At 39.7% G+C, this 20,415-nt stretch overlaps 1 protein-coding gene across 3 annotated transcripts in view; it reads left to right on the top strand.

The window, feature by feature from the left end:
- ULK4 (unc-51 like kinase 4) overlaps positions 1-20,415 on the top strand; it is a 496,555-nt gene that overhangs the window by 209,062 nt on the left and 267,078 nt on the right. For all 3 annotated transcript variants that reach the window (XM_043886762.1, XM_043886763.1, XM_043886761.1), the window contains one exon: positions 6,951-6,999. In XM_043886762.1, coding sequence (XP_043742697.1) covers positions 6,951-6,999 — 49 coding nt within the window. The remainder of the gene's footprint in view (positions 1-6,950; positions 7,000-20,415) is intronic.

Below are 20,415 nucleotides of genomic sequence, written 5' to 3'. Positions count from 1 at the left end.
AGTTTGAAATTCAACCCAACCTACTGCTGTATCTCTCTGAACAGAACTAGAGTGATCTCCCTGTACCAATTTTCCCTACCTAAGTTGAACCTAGTCTTTTGTATCTATATTTATATATATAGTTTATATTTAGCCCTATTTTCAAAGTATATGAAAAGTAATTGTGCCAGAAAATAGAGAGAACCAAGGCCACCTTGACTCTATAGGTCAGTCAATAACTTTACCTCAATAGCCATTGTTTTTTCTTACATCAAAAGTGTTGACCTCTTATTTAAAGTATACTTCAAATAATAATGAATCCTTTTGGTTATCGTTTAGCATGGTTTGTGATAAAATTTTCTTTGAAACTTGTGCTATGGCTTTCATAGTTAAATCTCAACCAAGTATTTTTCAGAATTTAAATATATGGTATTTTAAATGAGTTATCAAACATCAGTAAATAGTTTAAAATTTTTATCAATACATAATTTATCAATTAATAAAATAATTCATTAATTAAAAATTTTAAAAAAATTCCCAACACCAATGGCAACATTTGCTTTAAGAACAGGAGTTAGAATTCCAAATAATATATCCTAAAGATTTTCACAAGTTCATTTAAAATTTTCTAATGCAAACAGTACCTGTTTTGTTAATAACATGAACCACAGATATAAAAAAATCCCAGTGAATCTCCTGAAATAAACTTTGTAAGGAAAATTCTTTCATCACACACACTCTTATCATTAATTACACCATTTAGGGGAAAAAGAACCCCTCCCCTAAACCCCCTCAAAAAACCCAATGTAAAGTAGTCCCAGAAATGGAGTTTAGAAACGGCAGTATATTCAACTTAATCATCTGGAATTACTTAAACACAGTGTGCTTAAATGGCTAACATAAAGGAAGAAAAGTTTACTACAGTTAATAACTTCATAATCCTTTGAAGATGTGGGATAATTTCAAAAAGATCTCTACTTTGTTTTTGGTTTAGAAGATTCCGATAAATCTTTCCCTTCCTGTCCTCTGGGCTGTCCATAAGCCATAGCATTTTCATTCTTTTCAATTTTAGGAAATAGCAGACTCGTGTAGTAAAATGATACTGGTCATTTAAATCATGGGGGCCAACCACAACAGAGCCCCCAAATAAGGTCGCCTTTTGCATCATGATTTTCCAAAGTCTAATATAATGATTTAAGACTTTCTGCCTGAATGATTCCCTGAGAATGAGCCACATCCATGTTGTTCAGAGGTAAGCCTCATCCTCCGTGAGCTACAGAGGCCCGAGCCCCGGAGCTGCTCCCCGGAACACCAAGTCAGAGGAAGTGCACTCCATTATTCAGAGCACATTAAGGGTTTGGTCATTTGAGAGCTGAGCTACTAATTGGACCTTGGTGATAGGAAAGGAGATGCGTTAAGTAAGCAGACCCAGTTTTTAAAATCAAAATTTAAGAACATATTAAAAACTAAGGTCTCTGAAGCAGCCTGGAATCTGTGGATTTCAGGTGTTTTTTATACAACTCACAATAGGTCACTACCCAGTACACATATAAGTGAAATAAAAATGCCACAGAAACAATAGTATGTGTGACACCTTTAGATATCTATTTTATTATTTTAAATTTAGGAAAATGCTAGTCAGTACTCATCGCCCACTTATTGGTCACTTCCCACAGTCTGGAAAACTGATGCATTTTAGATAGTTGTAAGTGTTTGCAGCCACCCCTGTCCCATACCTGTTTTAGCATTCTTTTGAGATTACATGTGAGGTTAGTTCATGGGTCACAGAAAATGTCATAGAAAAAAAAATTTTTTTCACTAAAAGCGATTTTTTTTTAACCTTGAGTTCGCTTTTAATTTTCCAGACATGGCTGTAAATGATGTGTTAGTCAGATCAAAGAACAAAATTGTTCTGGTTGATTGTGTTCAGAAGAATGTAAGGACTGAACTGTTAGAACTTAAAAGAGTGTTAAGAGGTAGTGCAGGTCAGCCTACTTGTCATGCAGAGACCTGGAGATGAACTAGTTGCAATTTTTAAGATTGAATTAAGATCATTTATGTAGTCATATGATGCTAGTGGTAAAGAACCTGCCTGCTAATGCAGGAGACGCAAGAGACAGGAGTTTGTTTGATCCCTGGGTCGGGAAGATCCTCTGGAGGAGAGCATGGCAACCCACTCCAGTATTCTTGCCTGGCGAATACCATGGACACAGGAGCCTGGAGGGCTACATAGGGTCCACAGGGTCACAAAGAGTCAGACACAACTGAAGCAGCTTAGCATGCACACATGTTGGTAATAGAATGTATTTTAAAATACCGTCATAAAAAGTCTGGCCTTGTGAGTGTCTGCTTTTGGATCTGAATGTTGGAGTAGGCTGTGATACAGGGAGCCGTCACTGCTTGGTACCACTGAGGAAGCACGGGTGCCTCTGTCCCTGTGATGTTCCTGGCTTTTGGTTGCTAGGGCAACCACACTCAGAGATTTATGTGCTTGGCTCTTTCAGGCCTGGACCTGGTAAGAGTATATATCACAAAAATTTCAGAAGACCAATTTAGGAAATGATGTGGTCAATATCTAGGAAACGAAGAGAAATAAGGATGTGTTGACCTAAAGTTGCATTTGGTCCTGAGTTTGTGCATTTCCTGTCCTACCCACTCATGGTATAAGGAGCTCCATCTTCCTTCCTGGGCCTGCAGTTGCCCAGGAAAGGGAGAGAATGTCAATGAATTTAATACTTGTAGTCAAAACTTTTCCCCTCTGATCTATCAAGACTATAGAAAATGATCACGTTTATTTTTGCTAGATACTGAGCTAGTGTTTTCTAAGTGCTTCTGTCTTTGGGGATTCACTCTGTAGCTCGCTTTTCCTTAACAGATATTTCTAAAACACTGTGATCTTTTTTTTTTTTTTTTTTTTGCTAGTCTCATAGGCTTTTCTTTTATCAATGTAGTATTATAGACAAATAAGCTCCAGGGAGGCCAGATGATAAATTCCCTTTCTATCCACCTGATGTCCTCTGTGAAATAGACAAACAGCCCATACCTACAGCGAAAGGAATATGCTTGTCTTAAGCACTGTGGTTTATCCTACAAAGTAAAGTCTAGTCAAGTTAAGGAATTTGATTTTCTTTTTTTTTTTTTTTTTTAATTTTTTTATTAGTTGGAGGCTAATTACTTCACAACATTTCAGTGGGTTTTGTCATACATTGATATGAATCAGCCATAGATTTACACTTATTCCCCATCCCGATCCCCCCTCCCATCTCCCTCTCCACCCGATTCCTCTGGGTCTTCCCAGTGCACCAGGCCCGAGCACTTGTCTCATGCATCCCACCTGGGCTGGTGATCTGTTTCACCATAGATAGTATACATGCTGTTCTTTTGAAACATCCCACCCTCACCTTCTCCCACAGAGTTCAAAAGTCTGTTCTGTATTTCTGTGTCTCTTTTTCCGTTTTGCATATAGGGTTATCGTTACCATCTTTCTAAATTCCATATATATGTGTTAGTATGCTGTAATGTTCTTTATCTTTCTGGCTTACTTCACTCTGTATAAGGGGCTCCAGTTTCATCCATCTCATTAGAACTGGTTCAAATGAATTCTTTTTGACGGCTGAGTAAAATTCCATGGTGTATATGTACCACAGCTTCCTTATCCATTTGTCTGCTGATGGGCATCTAGGTTGCTTCCATGTCCTGGCTATTATAAACAGTGCTGCGATGAACATTGGGGTGCACGTGTCTCTTTCAGATCTGGTTTCCTCAGTGTGTATGCCCAGAAGTGGTATTGCTGGGTCATATGGCAGTTCTATTTCCAGTTTTTTAAGGAATCTCCACACTGTTCTCCATAGTGGCTGTACTAGTTTGCATTCCCACCAACAGTGTAAGAGGGTTCCCTTTTCTCCACACCCTCTCCAGCATTTATTGCTTGTAGACTTTTGGATAGCAGCCATCCTGACTGGTGTGTAATGGTACCTCATTGTGGTTTTGATTTGCATTTCTCTAATAATGAGTGATGTTGAGCACCATTTCATGTGTTTGTTAGCCATCTGTATGTCTTCTTTGGAGAAATGTCTGTTTAGTTCTTTGGCCCACTTTTTGATTGGGTCATTTATTTTTCTGGAATTGAGCTGCAGGAGTTGCTTGTATATTTTTGAGATTAATCCTTTGTCTGTTTCTTCATTTGCTATTATTTTCTCCCAATCTGACGGCTGTCTTTTCACCTTACTTATAGTTTCTTTTGTAGTACAAAAGCTTTTAAGTTTCATTAGATCCCATTTGTTTAGTTTTGCTTTTATTTCCAATATTCTGGGAGGTGGGTCATAGAGGATCTTGCTGTGATTTATGTCAGAGAGTGTTTTGCCTATGTTCTCCTCTAGGAGTTTTTTTTTTTTTTTTTTTTTTTTAATTTTTTTATTAGTTGGAGGCTAATTACTTCACAACATTTCAGTGGGTTTTGTCATACATTGATATGAATCAGCCATAGATTTACACTTATTCCCCATCCCGATCCCCCCTCCCATCTCCCTCTCCACCCGATTCCTCTGGGTCTTCCCAGTGCACCAGGCCCGAGCACTTGTCTCATGCATCCCACCTGGGCTGGTGATCTGTTTCACCATAGATAGTATACATGCTGTTCTTTTGAAACATCCCACCCTCACATTCTCCCACAGAGTTCAAAAGTCTGTTCTGTATTTCTGTGTCTCTTTTTCTGTTTTGCATATAGGGTTATCATTACCATCTTTCTAAATTCCATATATATGTGTTAGTATGCTGTAATGTTCTTTATCTTTCTGGCTTACTTCACTCTGTATAATGGGCTCCAGTTTCATCCATCTCATTAGGACTGATTCAAATGAATTCTTTTTGACAGCTGAGTAATATTCCATGGTGTATATGTACCACAGCTTCCTTATCCATTCATCTGCTGATGGGCATCTAGGTTGCTTCCATGTCCTGGCTATTATAAACAGTGCTGCAATGAACATTGGGGTGCACGTGTCTCTTTCAGATCTGGTTTCCTCAGTGTGTATGCCCAAAAGTGGGATTGCTGGGTCATATGGCAGTTCTATTTCCAGTTTTTTAAGGAATCTCCACACTGTTTTCCATAGCGGCTGTACTAGTTTGCATTCCCACCAACAGTGTAAGAGGGTTCCCTTTTCTCCACACCCTCTCCAGCATTTATTGCTTGTAGTCTTTTGGATAGCAGCCATCCTGACTGGCGTGTAATGGTACCTCATTGTGGTTTTGATTTGCATTTCTCTAATAATGAGTGATGTTGAGCACCTTTTCATGTGTTTGTTAGCCATCTGTATGTCTTCTTTGGAGAAATGTCTGTTTAGTTCTTTGGCCCATGTTTTGATTGGGTCATTTATTTTTCTGGAATTGAGCTGCAGGAGTTGCGTGTATATTTTTGAGATTAATCCTTTGTCTGTTTCTTCATTTGCTATTATTTTCTCCCAATCTGACGGCTGTCTTTTCACCTTACTTATAGTTTCCTTTGTAGTGCAAAAGCTTTTAAGTTTCATTAGATCCCATTTGTTTAGTTTTGCTTTTATTTCCAATATTCTGGGAGGTGGGTCATAGAGGATCTTGCTGTGATTTATGTCAGAGAGTGTTTTGCCTATGTTCTCCTCTAGGAGTTTTATAGTTTCTGGTCTTACATTTAGATCTTTAATCCATTTTGAGTTCATTTTTGTGTATGGTGTTAGAAAGTGTTCTAGTTTCATTCTTTTGCAAGTGGTTGACCAGTTTTCCCAGCACCACTTGTTAAAGAGGTTGTCTTTTTTCCATTGTATATCCTTGCCTCCTTTGTCAAAGATAAGGTGTCCATAGGTTCGTGGATTTATCTCTGGGCTTTCTATTCTGTTCCATTGGTCTATATTTCTGTCTTTGTGCCAGTACCATACTGTCTTGATGACTGTGGCTTTGTAGTAGAGTCTGAAGTCAGGCAGGTTGATTCCTCCAGTTCCATTCTTCTTTTTCAAGATTACTTTGGCTATTCGAGGTTTTTTGTTTATTTATTTATTTATTTATTTTTTATTTTATTTTTTTCCCATTTATTTTTATTAGTTGGAGGCTAAATTACTTTACAATATTGTAGTGGTTTTTGCCACTGAAGGAGGATCAACAAATTATAGTTTATGGGCCTAATATGGGAAACTGCCTCTTTTTGTAAATAAAATTTTATTGGAACACAGCCATGCTTATTAATTTATAGATTATTTATACCTACTTTTACACTATTGTGGCGGAGGTAATTGTTGCTATAGAGACTGCATGGCCTGTGAAGCCCAGAATATTTACTATTTGGCCCTTTACAGAGAAAGTTCTCTGACCCGTGGACTAAAGGAATATTTAGAAATTGAAGTATTGTTCTTAAAAAAACTATCCCTTTTGAATAAAGGCTATTTTCCTTTAAATTGCTTGGAGAAAGTCTTCTGTTACAAAAAATGACCACTTATCACTAGGTTTGGTGAAAGTGCCTCGAAGCTATTGTGTGATTGGTGTCTACTTTTTTTTAAAGTTAAAGATCATTAAAAATCATTGAACATTAAATCATTAATGTTGAGAAAATAACTAATGAGGTACATATGAAAGATTACAGTGTGGCAAGCTTATAATTTAACTACGTGAAGGATAGGTTGCATTATTTCAGCTGCCATTGCCTATTTTGATAGTCTTTATAATAATTGTTTTTTTAAATACATTTTTTACATTTATATATATGTTTGAGGTTTTGCCTGGTGCAGCTCAATGAGGCAAAGCTAATAGTCATTCTCAAAGAAGCCTCACATTTCTTGTGTTTAGATGTAATTCAGTGTATTAAAATGAGTGTTTAATCATACTATTCCTCAGTCACAGTATTTCAGCAGTAAAACATGGGGCTGCAGTGCTCCATGTTGGGGCAGCAGTTTAAATAATTTTAAGAATCATTATTAATACATTATCTTTGCATTTCTTTTTAACAGACTTGTGGAAGACAGCAAACTGATCTCACGCGTTTTTGAAGTAATTCTGGTAAGAGAAGAAATGTGTGTCTGAAATTCAAGTGAAAAATTGAAAACATTTTTGAAGCTTTGGCCACGTGGTTTGGTTGGGCGGCCTGCACAGCCGGATTGTGTGTCTGTGGTGTCACTTAACCTGTGGGGCCTCAGTTTCCTTGTCTGAGCTCTTGTCTAGCTCTGCGATGGTACAGGGATATTGTTTAATGATCTGGACCTTTCTGGAAATCCTTCACATTTTATTTCTATTAAGTTAAAAATTACCTTATCTACTATAGAAAGATATATATAGAAGTATGCTGGGAAAGATTTGAAGGCAGGAGGAGAAGGGGATGACAGAGGATGAGATGGTTAGGTAGCCCTACTGACTCAATGGACATGAGTTTGAGCAAGCTCCAGGCAACGGTGAAGGACAGGGGAGCCCGGCGTGCTGCAGTCCATGGGGTTCCAAGGAGCTGGACACGGCTTAGCGACTGAACAACAACAAAATATACAAAGAATATCTGAGTTTGGTTTGTGGATGAAATGGCAGAATGATGATCGCTGTGCTTCAGTCTGCATGTTCTCGTGTTCAGCATGAAGCTCTCTGACTTTGTCATCACTGAGTCAGGTCAGCAGTTTGATGCCTATGGGCGGAAGTTGTCCTCATCAGAATGTAGAGTAGCTTAGCTTCTGTACACCATTTTTTTTTTTTTTTTTCCTATTCATAGAACGCAGCTTGATTGAAAACCGCCAGTTAAAGAAAACCTTTCCTCTCTGGTTACTCTGTGTAGAGAATAAAATGGGATGTAGGGTTGGATTTTCTCACTTCTGCTAAATCTCTATTTATACTAAACTTAAATCTGAGAATTACACTGAAAACCGAGTTGGTACTTACAGCAAGGGAGTGCCCTTAGATAAAAAAATGTTCTCTTGTACCTGGGTGGGTTGTCCCCCTTTACCAAAAACTTTCCCTCCGTGGCTGTCAGTGCAGGCAACAAAGGAGGGGACCCATCCCTAGTCAGATCAGTGGAACCTGACTCGGTCATCCATAAAGCTTGTACCATCAGATAACCCTATACATGGAAAATTAGCTCTCTTTAATCATCTTAAAATATTAATCTGCATGTTACTTGTGCTCTGATAGGGCTGTATGGTGAAAACATTATTTTTCTTGGCCACAGATTGCCCTTGGAGGAGAGCTGTGGGGTTTGCTGAGTAATTTGAGTTAGGTGGGCAGTAGAGGTGGGCATTCCCAAAGCATGCTCAAGTGACACCAAGATGACCCAGAGCTGGCGTCCTAAGACAATTGAACCATTTCCAGTGGTCAAAGGGGATTTTAGAGGAAGTGTCAGGAGAAGATAATTGCAACCTTCTTCAAAAGGTCCCATGCACTCACTGCCCCGACCCTGTAGCAAGCTGACCCACACCTCCGCCGGAGACTCCTGGACACTCAACAGGCAAGTCTGGGTCAGTCTCTTGTTGGTATGCAAATGTGATGCAAAGCTGCATGCAGATGAGGGCAGTGTTTTTTTGGCACTCCGCTTGGGTCCTGAGCCCAGCAGAGCCACGCTCCCAGTCCTCCAGCCCCGCTTCATGACGGGGCCTGAGACTTGCACCCACAGAGCAGATCTGGGCCGTGGGAGCTACAGTTATGCAAGGCAGTTCACCAGCTGGGTCAGGCACTGGGGGTGGGGGGTGGTGCCGAGGGTTGCTGGGAAAGGAGGGGCAGTGAAGGAGGTCCAGGCGGGGGCGTCCTCCCCTCCGCTCCATCCCCGCATGATACCAAAGGGCCTCTGTCCTTGTTACAGCCAGGAGGGAAGGGGTCAGTGTGGTGGCTCCCCTATGTTCCCCGGTTTTGTCTGCAAGGGAAACAGACTGGCTCAGTAGCTTTCCTCTATTTCCTGGTCTCAGCAGAGCCCAAGAACATAGCCAGAAGAACCGTGAGAATCTGCCCCCAGCCCGCAGGCATTGCTCTAGCGCCCATTTGTTTCGCTTCCAGCAGAGCAACCTTTGGGCATTCAGGAGAAGAAAGAGAGAAAACAGAGAAACAGGAGGTGACGCATCATGGCCATCACCAGCTGTCTAGTGGAGATTGTTAAGCTTCGCCTGGTGGTATATGTACCTCCTGCCTTCCGCAGGACATACATCGCTTGCTAATGGAGTCGGATTTGTGTTTGGAGGGCCATGGGTGCCATAAACGGCTGGGTTCAGCCACATGGCTGGGCAGGGGGCAGGAGCCAAAGCTGTCTACTCTCAGCCACATCTGGCTTGTGCTAGACTTGGTGTTTCAGACTCAGAGAGCTGGAGCTTGACCAGACTTGAAACTCTCGGATGTTACTCACCCCCTTGCTGTGCCCAGGGGGCTTCTGACCTGCTAAGATCACTACAGCTCCTTGTGACTGATAGAAAGTTCTCACCCCAGCCTTTGGCAGTCATCTCAAGGTCTGAAATCCCAATGTGGGAAATTCTCCCTTGTGCCTTACCAATCCCCCTCCCCCGTGCTGAATCTTTGTATTACTGGCAACTAGCAAGGCTTCATATTGTGCAAATGTTTAATTGATCAGTGCCACCATTTAAACCCTTGTTGTTGGGTTGTAACTGTCACAGGGAGTGGATGGAGGTTACACACACTCTCCAGGTCAGGATTCCAGCTGGTCACATGTTGTGTGACTTCAGAGGCATTTCTAGGTGAGACTCTTCCTCCAAATAGAACATCTCCATGCTCAAGTTTCTTGTAGGCTCTTATTTTTTTAAAAAATATAAAGAAAAAACAATTGGAAATCACTTTTTGGGATAGGACTTTTGATGTCCTTGAAGAATATTCTCAAATCCTTGTTCTGTTTTCATCTTTCTTGAGTTGAATACCCTGAACTGTTTTCTCTGTATACATACATTTTTAATCAATGAAGTGTCTTTTTTAGCGGTTATCCTATGAACTACTGCCTTGTCCTTTCCAATTTTTGTCACTGAGCTAGACGTAAGAGAGTGTTTTATTGATTCTGTGCTGTACATTTTTTTATTAAAATTTTAACATTTCTGAAACTGGACTGTACTTCCCAAACCAGTGACATTTAACAGTTGCCTTCAGCCAGGTGACCTGGTTGTCATTGCCTTAACCGATACATTTCAGTTTTCCTTTTCTTTTTATTAGTGCCCAAGAATAATATGTTATAAAAAAAACTATGTCTAAGTTTAAAAGAACTCTTTCAATAAAAATAAAATGCAGATTCTAAGTAGTAAGAAACCATGCCATAGTTTAATTGGCAGCACTTTTCTTCTGTAGTGCTTGATAAAATAATGGTGTATCTTAGAACTGACGGATTCCTAGATTCAAGGAAACACAGTTTATAACTTTAGTTAGGTTTGGTTTCTAAGTTCGAGGGCCTAGGTGGTGTCTGGTGTATATAGAACAGCTTCTCGTAGTGGTTTGATCAGAACAAGACATAATGAAAAGGTTGGACCGAGACCCTTGGCTACTGCTCTTCGGGCCATTCACTAAAAAACAAAGCAGCGTTTGACCTGTTCAGCTGGTGGTCCACTGTGATCTCCTGATGAGTTTTTTCTTTACTCTCAGCCCATAACTGTTTTCCATCTTTGGTTTGAGGTACCTAAAGCCTGATAATGGAGTTTATAACTTCCTTCTTGTCTTGAGTTTCCCATATGATGTGTACTTTTGCCCACGATGTAAGACATCCTGTCTGAGATGTTTTTCTTTAAGAAAGCAAAACTGCCTCATCTGGTGGGCAGGGACTATAATCAGCGTCTGTGTCTTTCCTGCAGGCCTAGAGGAAGGTGAAGATGAAGGCAGCAGAATTCTGTATCTGTTGTCCTGTTTGGTAGGAGCTTTACTGAGAGAGAAAGAGAGTACTATGATTTCCAGGGGAGGGAATGATGGGCTCTGCTCCATGTAGGGAGAGGAATCTCACAGAAGTAACCTTTTAACAGGGGGTTGTCATGAGGAGAGCGGTCTCGAAGCTAGGCTATGCTGAGTACTTAAATGTGCCTGCACCAGTGCCATGGAGAGATGGTAGGGAGTGAGTACTTTGGGACCAGACCCTGCAGGTCTTTTTACTGTGGTTCTTTGCAAATAATTTATACTCTTCAAAATCAGGATCCTCTAAACAAAGTAGTGGTTTCCAGTGCAGAGAGGGAAGGGAGGAGGGGGCAATATAGGAGTAGAGGACTAAGAGTACAATTATGTATAAAATAAGCTATAAGGCTATATTGTACTTGGGGAATATAGCCAATATTTTATAATAACTGTTAATGTAGTGTAAGCTTTAAAAGATGTGAATCAATATATTCTGCACCTGTGACATATATTATTGTACATAAACTATACTTCCACTTAAAAATTAAAAAGTCAGGATCCTCTACTTAAAAAAATCTTTTTGAGCCCCTTTGCACCAGGGCAGCATGCAGTGAGGACATAGACTGCCTGGCCAAGGGGTTGTGTTGGGGGGAGATTTAGGGTCATGAGCTTTTATTGGAAACTTGAAACAGGTTGAAAGCTGGATTTTGGGAGCTGCCCGCAATTTCCATCAGCGAGGCTTTTGAGATCAGTCAGAGGGACTCTGGGAAGGAAACTTAAAAGACAGAACTGGTCTCAGAGGTCTGATCTAAGGGCCCAGGAGTTCTAGCATCACATTCAGGCCAGAGAGCAGCCAGGATATTTTTAATCCTGGGTTGCACCTGCCAGTGTCCCCACTCTTGGCAGGCCAAGTGGTGGACAGAGCCAGGCAGCTGATGGCTTACAAAAAGGAGCTGCCGCAGCAGCTGGGTGCTGCTTCCCTGGCAGGGCCCACCTGGGTGAGACGCTGCATCTTCCCTGACAGCACAGGGCCACTGCGGGACAGCAGAGCCTCAGGCAGCCTGCCCTGAATTAAGCCAGGCTCCCATACACAGGCTGCAGGGTCTGCGACACTCAGGCAGTCTGGATCTGCTTAATAAATGGGGACTCCTGGGGAAAGTCAACCACAGGAGGGCCTGATGGCTGGGTTTTGAGTGTTGAGTTGCTGGATGAGCAGCCTTCTCCCTTTCTCCTTCTTTCCTCGTTCTTCTTTCCTCATTGGAAAGTGTTCCAAAGAGTAAACATTGTGTTTAAACGAGTCTTAAGTATGAATTTGGATGGATCAGCCTTTGGATTTTGCTATAACTCTGGTCTCTCCTCATTTTATTTCAGTAGTTTTTTCTTTTGGCCTACTTCCGTAAATCATTTTAATGCCAAGTAATATGGGCAACATGTATTTTATTGGAAAAAATCTATATTCATAGCAGATTTTCCAATATGTGCCAAAATATCACTGTCATGATATTTTATGTCTATTCCAGAGCAAACAATTAAAGAGCAATTTCATTGGCAAATGTTAACAATAAAAATGGGATTAGCAATACACTAGTTTGACAATTATATTGTTTTAGCAGTTCTCAATGATAGCAGTTGAAGCAAGCTTGAGTAAATCTTTCAAGTCAATGGTACCTTTAGGAAAGAATCTCTTTATGGACTTCTGGTGCTGCATTGCTTCAGTTCTGTTTAACCCCCAGTGGATATCTGAAAACACAGGGTGCTATCAAACCCTGCATGCGTGTATGCTGCGTCTCTTCAGTCATGTCCAACTCTTTGCGACCCGATGGACTGCAGCCTACCAGGCTTCTCTGTCTATATCATTCCCCAGGCAAGAATACTGGGGTAGGTTGCCGTTCCCTTCTCCAGGGGATCTTCCCAACCCAGGCATTGGACCACATCTCCTAAGTTTTCTGCATTGGCAGGCAGGTTCTTTACCACCGGGGCCACCTGGAAAGCCTTGTGGACCTTTGGAGCATAAAGGATTTAATCACTGACATACTGAGGTGGTACGCACTGGTAGCCACATCACACTTAAGAAATGTTTCTAATCCCGAGTATTCATCGGACTTTTAAAGTTACTTTGATCCATTCTAGTTGCAGCCCATCTAATGTGAGTTGGTTCTTAGGGTTAAAATGATAAGTTCCTTATAAGCTAAGACCCTTTTTGTGTTCAATATGCCATTGATAAGCTTCTGCTATGCACTTGAGCATGAATTTCTAAAACAGGAAATGTGGTTTGATTCCAATTTCAAAATACTTGACCTAGGAAAGTGCTAAAAGTTACACAAAGAGTGCTTACTGGATGCAGGGGGTGAATCTGATTCCTCAACCTACATGGATGCCAGTCAGGGATTCTGTGGATTGTAGGATGAACTGATAAGCAATTCATGTTGTATATGAAGATGAGTTTATACACCGCTAACCGTGTATAGTTTGAAGTGTTTTATTTGGTGGCGATTGGGAAGGAGGTGGATTTGCACAGATCTATTCTTAGTAGCTTATGTCATAAATGTATATTTGCAGGATAACTCTTTCGGGCAGAGGTGCAATGTATTGATACTGGATTGAATGAAGTGAATTTGTTCAAATAGCAACTGAACCAGTGGTGTTGATCTGATCAATACCATGTTATCTAGTTAGCTGAATAAATGGGTTGAAGCTTAGTAAAATAAACGTATAATAACTTGGGTAAAGCATGGTTGGTTTCTGCATAATCAGCCCAACTGGGCTTTGAGAGAATATGGACTTTATTAAGTTAAAAACTACAAATTATACTCACTGTAAAAAATGCTGAAATAAGGCTTAGGATACCTTTGGCCAATCTCAGGGCACATAGTGAGAGTATGTCACATAGAGCTTCTCCCAAGCCAACGGGATCTTGAGTTTTATCATCATCATTCTTGTTTCTCTGGCTTCCCTGTTGTCTCAGGCGGTAAAGAATCTGCCTGCAATGGAGGAGACCTGAGTTCAATCCCTGGGTTGGGAAGATCCCCTGGAAGGAGGGCATGGTCACCCACTCCAGTATTCTTGCCTGGAGAATCCCCATGGACAGAGGACTCTGGCGGGCTACAGTCCACGGGGTCACAAAGAGTCGGACACAGCTGAGCGACCAAGCACATTCTTGTCTCTAGTTCTGCTCCTGATTCCTGGGCTTCACATTGAGGAAACATACTAACTCTTCCTTCTTTCTTCTCTGCAAGGAGGTGGCCTAGTTACAAAGCATTAGGTGATAAGTACTTGTGTAGAGTGTAAGCTTTTGTGTTTTGTTTTTTTAAAATTCTTAGTTGATTGTGGAATGAGACTTGTGAAGTAAGGGTAAAATTAGGGCCCAGCAAGCAAGTGAAACCTGAATGAGATTAAGTTACAGACAAGTGAAGAGAGGTGTGGTCCAGTAAAGTGTCATGAGAGGGAATCGAGAGGAAACAAACACTGGATTAAATTTTGAAAAGCAAAAGTCAGTATAATACTGGAAGAAGAGGCAGAACTCTTGGCTGAAGGCCCGTGAATCTTAGGTACTTATGTGCGCCTCTCCCCCTGCACTCATCTCATTGCCTGTGCTGTTGATTAAATTTCTCATGTAGACCTGCGCTTTTCAGCATGGCAGTCGGCAGCCACATAGAGCACAACAAGCATGTGAAACACGGCTGGTCTGAGTTGAGATGCAGTCTAAGTGTCAAACACATACCAAATTTCCAAGGGAAAAATGAATGTAAAGTAGTTGAGTAATTTTCTTGTATTGATTACATGTTTAAATGGCAGTATTTGGAGTATATTGGGCTAAAGGGACTATTGTTAAAATTAATTTTGTTTCTTTCCCTTTTTTTTTTTTTACTGTAACTTTCAGAATATTAAAAATATGTTGCTTGTATTCTATTTCTGTTGGATTATGCTGCAGTAGGTGATTTCTTATCTATTTCCTCCATCACATTGTGAATTTCCCTTCAGGAGGAAGTCACTCTAAACACAACCATGTTTGTTTCCAGCACGTTGTCCTCCCCTGAATTTTGGCCTTGACTAGTGATATCACTCAGTTTTACTTCTTTCCTAATGCTGCTTTATCTGAGGATGCCCAGCCGTTGGCCATTGGTCAACTTTGGGTTCAGGCTTCTGTTAAAATGCCCACTGTGGTCCTCAGGCCTTGCCCATTCTCATAGCTCCAAAGTCCCATGTGTTTGGGGCTCTTTGATAGATGGAACCAAGTAAAATGGCTTGTGGTAAATATAAAGAGTTACTGAAAGAGTCAAGTTTAAAAGCGATGATCATTCTTTCTCAATATATGGTCAGCGAATGGTACATTTTCTCAAAATTCTTCGGTAATGTAGGACCGCATGAGTTTATTCATGTGCTAAACTATTGAGAATACCAACTTAAGAATGTGGAAATACCACTAAAAAGTTACTAGTTTTGAATAAAGCAGCAAATATCTACTAGCATTTGCTTTTCATGATTTTTGCATTTGTTTTCTTGGATGAGTGAGAGAAAGCAGAATTTATGTGCTGACCCAGCACTGCAAAGGGTTTTCAGGCTGAGCCAGGAAATCTGATGCTCTAAAGTAGTTTACAGATTTATGGGGAAAGGAGAGCTTTTTAAATAGTTATAGCAAGTAAAATTGCATTTTGGATTTATTAGAGGTACCAAATTGGAGCAGGACTGTGATGAGCCAGTGAGGGCAAATTATTACAAAGGATTTTTTGGTTTATTTTTGCTGACAACAAAAGCAGTACATGCTTGTATAAAAGCTCAAACAGGACAGAAATGTCAAAGATAGAACGTGAAAGTCTTCCTAGTAGTTTGATGCATATTTTCTTCATTATTTTCCATGTATGTATTATACCTCTCTTTTCTTTTAAAAAAAATGGGACCTCTTTTTTCTTTTAAAAAAATTTAAAAAATAATATATCTCTATCTTACATTGTAACATTCGTGGCATCAGGGTATGTGTGTGTACACCCCTGTGCTGTGCTGTGCTATGCTTAATTGCTCAGTTGTATCCGACTCTTGGCAACCCCATGGACAATACCCGCCAGGCTCCTCTGTCCACGGGATTCTCCAAGCAAGAATACTGGAGTGGGTTGCCATGTCCTCCTCCAGGGGATTGTCCCAATGTACAGATCGAACCCAGGTTGCACTGGAGGCAAATTCTTTACCGTCTGAGCCACCAGGGAAGCCCTGAATACTGGAGTGGGTAGCCTATCCCTTCGTCAGGGGATCTTCCCAACCCAGGAATCAAACCAAGTCTCCTGCATCACAGGCGCATTCTTTTACCAGCCAAGCCACCAGGGAAGCCCTATGTACATGTATAGGCATGATTTATTTCTATTATGTGTTAAATGTATAATTTGATGCATTCTTACATATGTGTATTCAATTGAGAATGAACACAACCATCATCCTCCAAAGTTTCCTTGTGCTTATTTTTAATCTATCCCCCTGTCCCCACTCCTGTCCCAGGTAACTATTAATTCACTTACAGTCTCTGTAGATTAGGTTGCATTTCCTAGAATTTTATATAAATGAGTAGTAAGGGGTGGACTCTTTTCTTTTTTAATGAATCCCTGGCTTCTTTTATTGAATATACTTTTTCCTACGGAGAAAGCATTGGGTCTGATGTGACCCATGGGGTTTTGTTAGAATCCTTGAGAAGGTTGAGAAGTTCCCTTTCATTCCTAGTTTGCTGAGAGATTTCACTGTAATGGATGTTTCTCTTCATCTATTAAAATGATCATGTAATTCTTTATTTTTTAAAAAAAATATGGTGAAATTACTGATTTGTGTGTGTGTGTTTGTGTTAAACCAGTCTGGCCACCTGGAGTTAAAACCTGTCATGCTCTGTTTTTTTTTTAATATATAACATTGGATTTGATTTAGTAAAAGTTCTAAGTATTTTTGTAACTGTGTCCATGAAGGATGTTGTTCTATAGTTTTCTTAGAGTCTTTTTCTGACTTTTGTATCAGGGATATGTTGGCCCCAGGGATTGAGTTGGAATATGTTCCCTTCACTTTAGTTTTTTGGAAAAAATTTCTTTTATTAGAGTTGGTGTTTATCATCTCCTTTAAATGTTCAGTAAAAATAACCAGTGAAGCCACTTGGGCTTGAAGTTATCTCTATGGGAAAGTTTTAAAGTATAAATTTATTTCTATGAATGGATGTACAGTTATTCAGTTTATTTCTTCTTGATATCTTCAAGGAATTTGTATATTTCATTTAAGTTTTCAAATTTGTTGTCATGAGGTGGTTATGATACCGCCTTATTATCCTTTTAGTGTTTGAGAATCAATAGTGATGCCTCCCTCTCATTTCTCATACTGCTTATTTGAATAGTAATGAGAAATTGACTATTTGCTCTCTCTTTATTCCTCCTCTAATTTAGTTAGCTAGAGGTTTACTGCCTTTATTTGCCTTCTGAAAGAAGACCTCGCCTTTGGTTTTATAGATTTTCCCCCTGATTTGTTTTTTCATTAATTTCTGCTTTTTATTATACCCGTTTCTCTGTTTTTCTTTGGGTTCGCCTTTTGCTTTTATTCTAATTTTTTTAAGAAATGCTGAGGTCATGAGTTTATTCTGTCTCAACTAATATGATCATTTAGTACTATAAATCTCCATCTAAGCGCTGTCCTAGTTCCATCCTACAAAATTTAGATGTTTCATTTTCATTTAGTTCAACATAATTTGTAGTTTCCGTTGTGATTTCTTTTTTGATTCATGGGTTATTTAGAAGTCTGTTATTTAGTTTTCCCATGTTTGAGGCTCACGTTTATATTTTTGTTGGTTTCAGTTTAATTACACTGTGGTTAGAGAACATACTTTCTATGTTTTGCATCCTATACAGTTTCTTCAGACTTGTTTTATCACCCAGTCTGTGATCTGTTTTGGTAAATGGTAAATGTTTCCCCTATACTTGTGGAGAAAGTGTAACTGCCGTTGTTGGTTGGAATGCCCTGCGAACGTCAATGAAGTCAAGGTGGCTGTTAGTGTCTGTTCAAATGTTCTGTGTCTTTACTGGTATTCTGTCCACTTGTCTGTCACTTTTGAGAGAGGGGTAATGGTGTCTCTGGCTATAATTGTGTCTTTGGCTATTTCTGTTTTGGTTATACCATTGTTGTTTTCTGCTTTGTAGCTCTGTTATTCCATGTAAAAATTAAACTTGGGATTATGTGTTATCTTGAGGAGTGGAGCTGTTTATTGTAACGAGATTCTCGTCTTTCTCCCTGGTCATATTTTTTGTCCTAAAATCCACTTTATCTGATGTTAGCATCACCACTGCAGCTTTCTTTGATTTAGTGCTAGTAGATACATATTTTCCCATCACTTAAATTTTAGCCTATCTGTGTGTTTATATTTAAAGGTGTTTTCCTGGCAATAGATGTAGTTGAGTTTTACCTCTTTATTCAGTCTTATATAATTAGTCTTCTATCTGAGGTGCTTAGAACATTTTCATTAAATGTAAATATTGATATTAGCATATTTAAATCTGTTGTACCATCTCACTTCTGGTTTTGTATCACATCTCCTGTTCTTTCTCCTTTATTTCTGTCTTTTCCATCTGCCTTTTTTATCAGTAGAGTACCTTGCCTTCCAGTGATTGGTGTAGGGTTTACAATATGCATCTTTAATTTACCTCAGTCTGCCCACTGTCATGTAGATAATTACCCTGATCTATGATCGCCTCCAATAAACTACCAGACAGAGCAGCCAAGGGCTCCCTGAGCACAAAGGATCACAGATCAAAAACAAAAACTCACATCACGTGTTTTATTGAATCATTTAGTATGTACAGTGAGAAGCAAGGTATAGACTAGATTAACACATTTTAAATAGGGTGCAAGCAGGGTGGATACACCCCATCTGAATCCTGGCTAACAGGATGTTAGTATCCCCCCGCCCTCGAGAACCTTCCTCTGAGTTGAGTCTGAGGATCACAGCCCACCAGTGGAAAGTATGTTACACCAATAGCACATACTTGGAGAGACATGTATAGTTGGCCCTGTTTGTACTTGGTAGTGAACTAGCTCAGCATCTGTGGGTTTTATTTGTGTTTCTTAAGCAGAGATCACACTGGATCTGAATAGATGTCATTGATGTGTGAGTTAGTTAAAACTTTACGTATACTGAATATTTTTGGTACTTGCTGTTTTAGTATTCAGTTTAATATTTAGTGCATCATGAATATTTAGGGTCCAGATGTCTTATGTATGTTTAATGACTCATGAACACTGGTCTCTTCTGGTCCTTTCATTCAGTTCTATTCACGTCTAGCACACTTATACTCTGTATATCATGTCATACAGGCGTCAGGCATTCCATTTTTTCTTCCATCTCAGAATCCTTGTAATATGGAAGTGTAGTTTACACCACTTCTTATTTCATGTGAGAATCTTTCAGCAGCATACTTGGATTTTTAGTGACTTCTCATCACATAGATCCTGAAATCGAATTCCAGCCAAACCCTGTGTGAGCTGACTGGGGCTCCTGCCCCGTGTCCTTTTCACTTTCTCTTCCCTACTCTGCCGTCACCACGCTCAGGCTCAGTTTGCGGAACAGACACCGCGTAGACCTACCTTTCTTCTTCTCAGGACCTTTGCTTCTACTAGTCCCTCTCCCCAGAATATTCTTCTCCCATCTCCTTGCATGACTGAGCGCATCTCATCCTTTAAATTTCAGAGAGACCTTTCGACCTCATCCAAACTATGAGAATATGGGCCTGTCTCCCTAGCCTCATCTGCCGTCTGGCACAGAGTTACCGTTAAGTGGCCACCCGTTACATATCAAATAGTTAAGGTGTATTAAGGTGCATTATTACTTGTAATGTAGCGCTAGATTTAACATGCACACTTTTGAAGGGACTTACTTAAAAATAAGTCCTTTCACTTTTACAACAAATCATTGGCCACAGGCTTTAGTCTCTGCAAAAATCTCCTAGTCAGTAATGTGTTAACTATAGTACATTATCAGAAGCAGAAAATCTACATTGGTATACCTTATATGCATCATTCAATTTATGTATATTTTTTGAGATTTGTTTTATAGCCAAGAATATGGCCTGTTGGTGTATGTTCCATGGATGCTTGAAAGGAATGTGTATTCTGCAGTTATTGGTTGAAGTGTTGTATAAATGTTGATTGGACTCTGTTGGATGATGGTGCTGTTGAGTTCTATATTGCTAACTTTCTTTCTAGTTATTTTATCAGTTGAGGAAAGAGGGGTATTGAAGTCTTTATTTATAATTATGGATTTGTTTCTTTCTCGTGTCTCACAGTTTGTAGTTCCATGTGTTTGCATCTCTCTTCTTGGTTCATACATATTTAGGATTGTTATGTCTTCTTAGTGATTTTTATATCATTTTATCATTATTTTGTCATTATGTAATATCTATGTTCCTTTTAATTTTCTTTTCTCTAGAGTATATGTTTTCTGATACCAATATAGCCACACCTGCTTTGTTTTGACCAATGTTTGAAAAGTGTGTCTCTTTCTATCCTTTAATGTTTGGTCTCCCTTTATCATTATAGTTTATATGAGTTTCTTGTAGGCAGCATGTAGTTGGGTCATTTTTATTTATTAATCCATTCTTCAAATCTGTCTTTTCAGTGGTTCATTTAGAC

This window comes from Cervus elaphus, chromosome 24 (assembly GCF_910594005.1).
Source record: "Cervus elaphus chromosome 24, mCerEla1.1, whole genome shotgun sequence".
Lineage (NCBI taxonomy): Eukaryota > Metazoa > Chordata > Mammalia > Artiodactyla > Cervidae > Cervus > Cervus elaphus.
The sequence above is the reverse complement of the archived record's forward strand: the minus strand, read 5'-3'. Positions and strand labels throughout refer to the sequence as shown.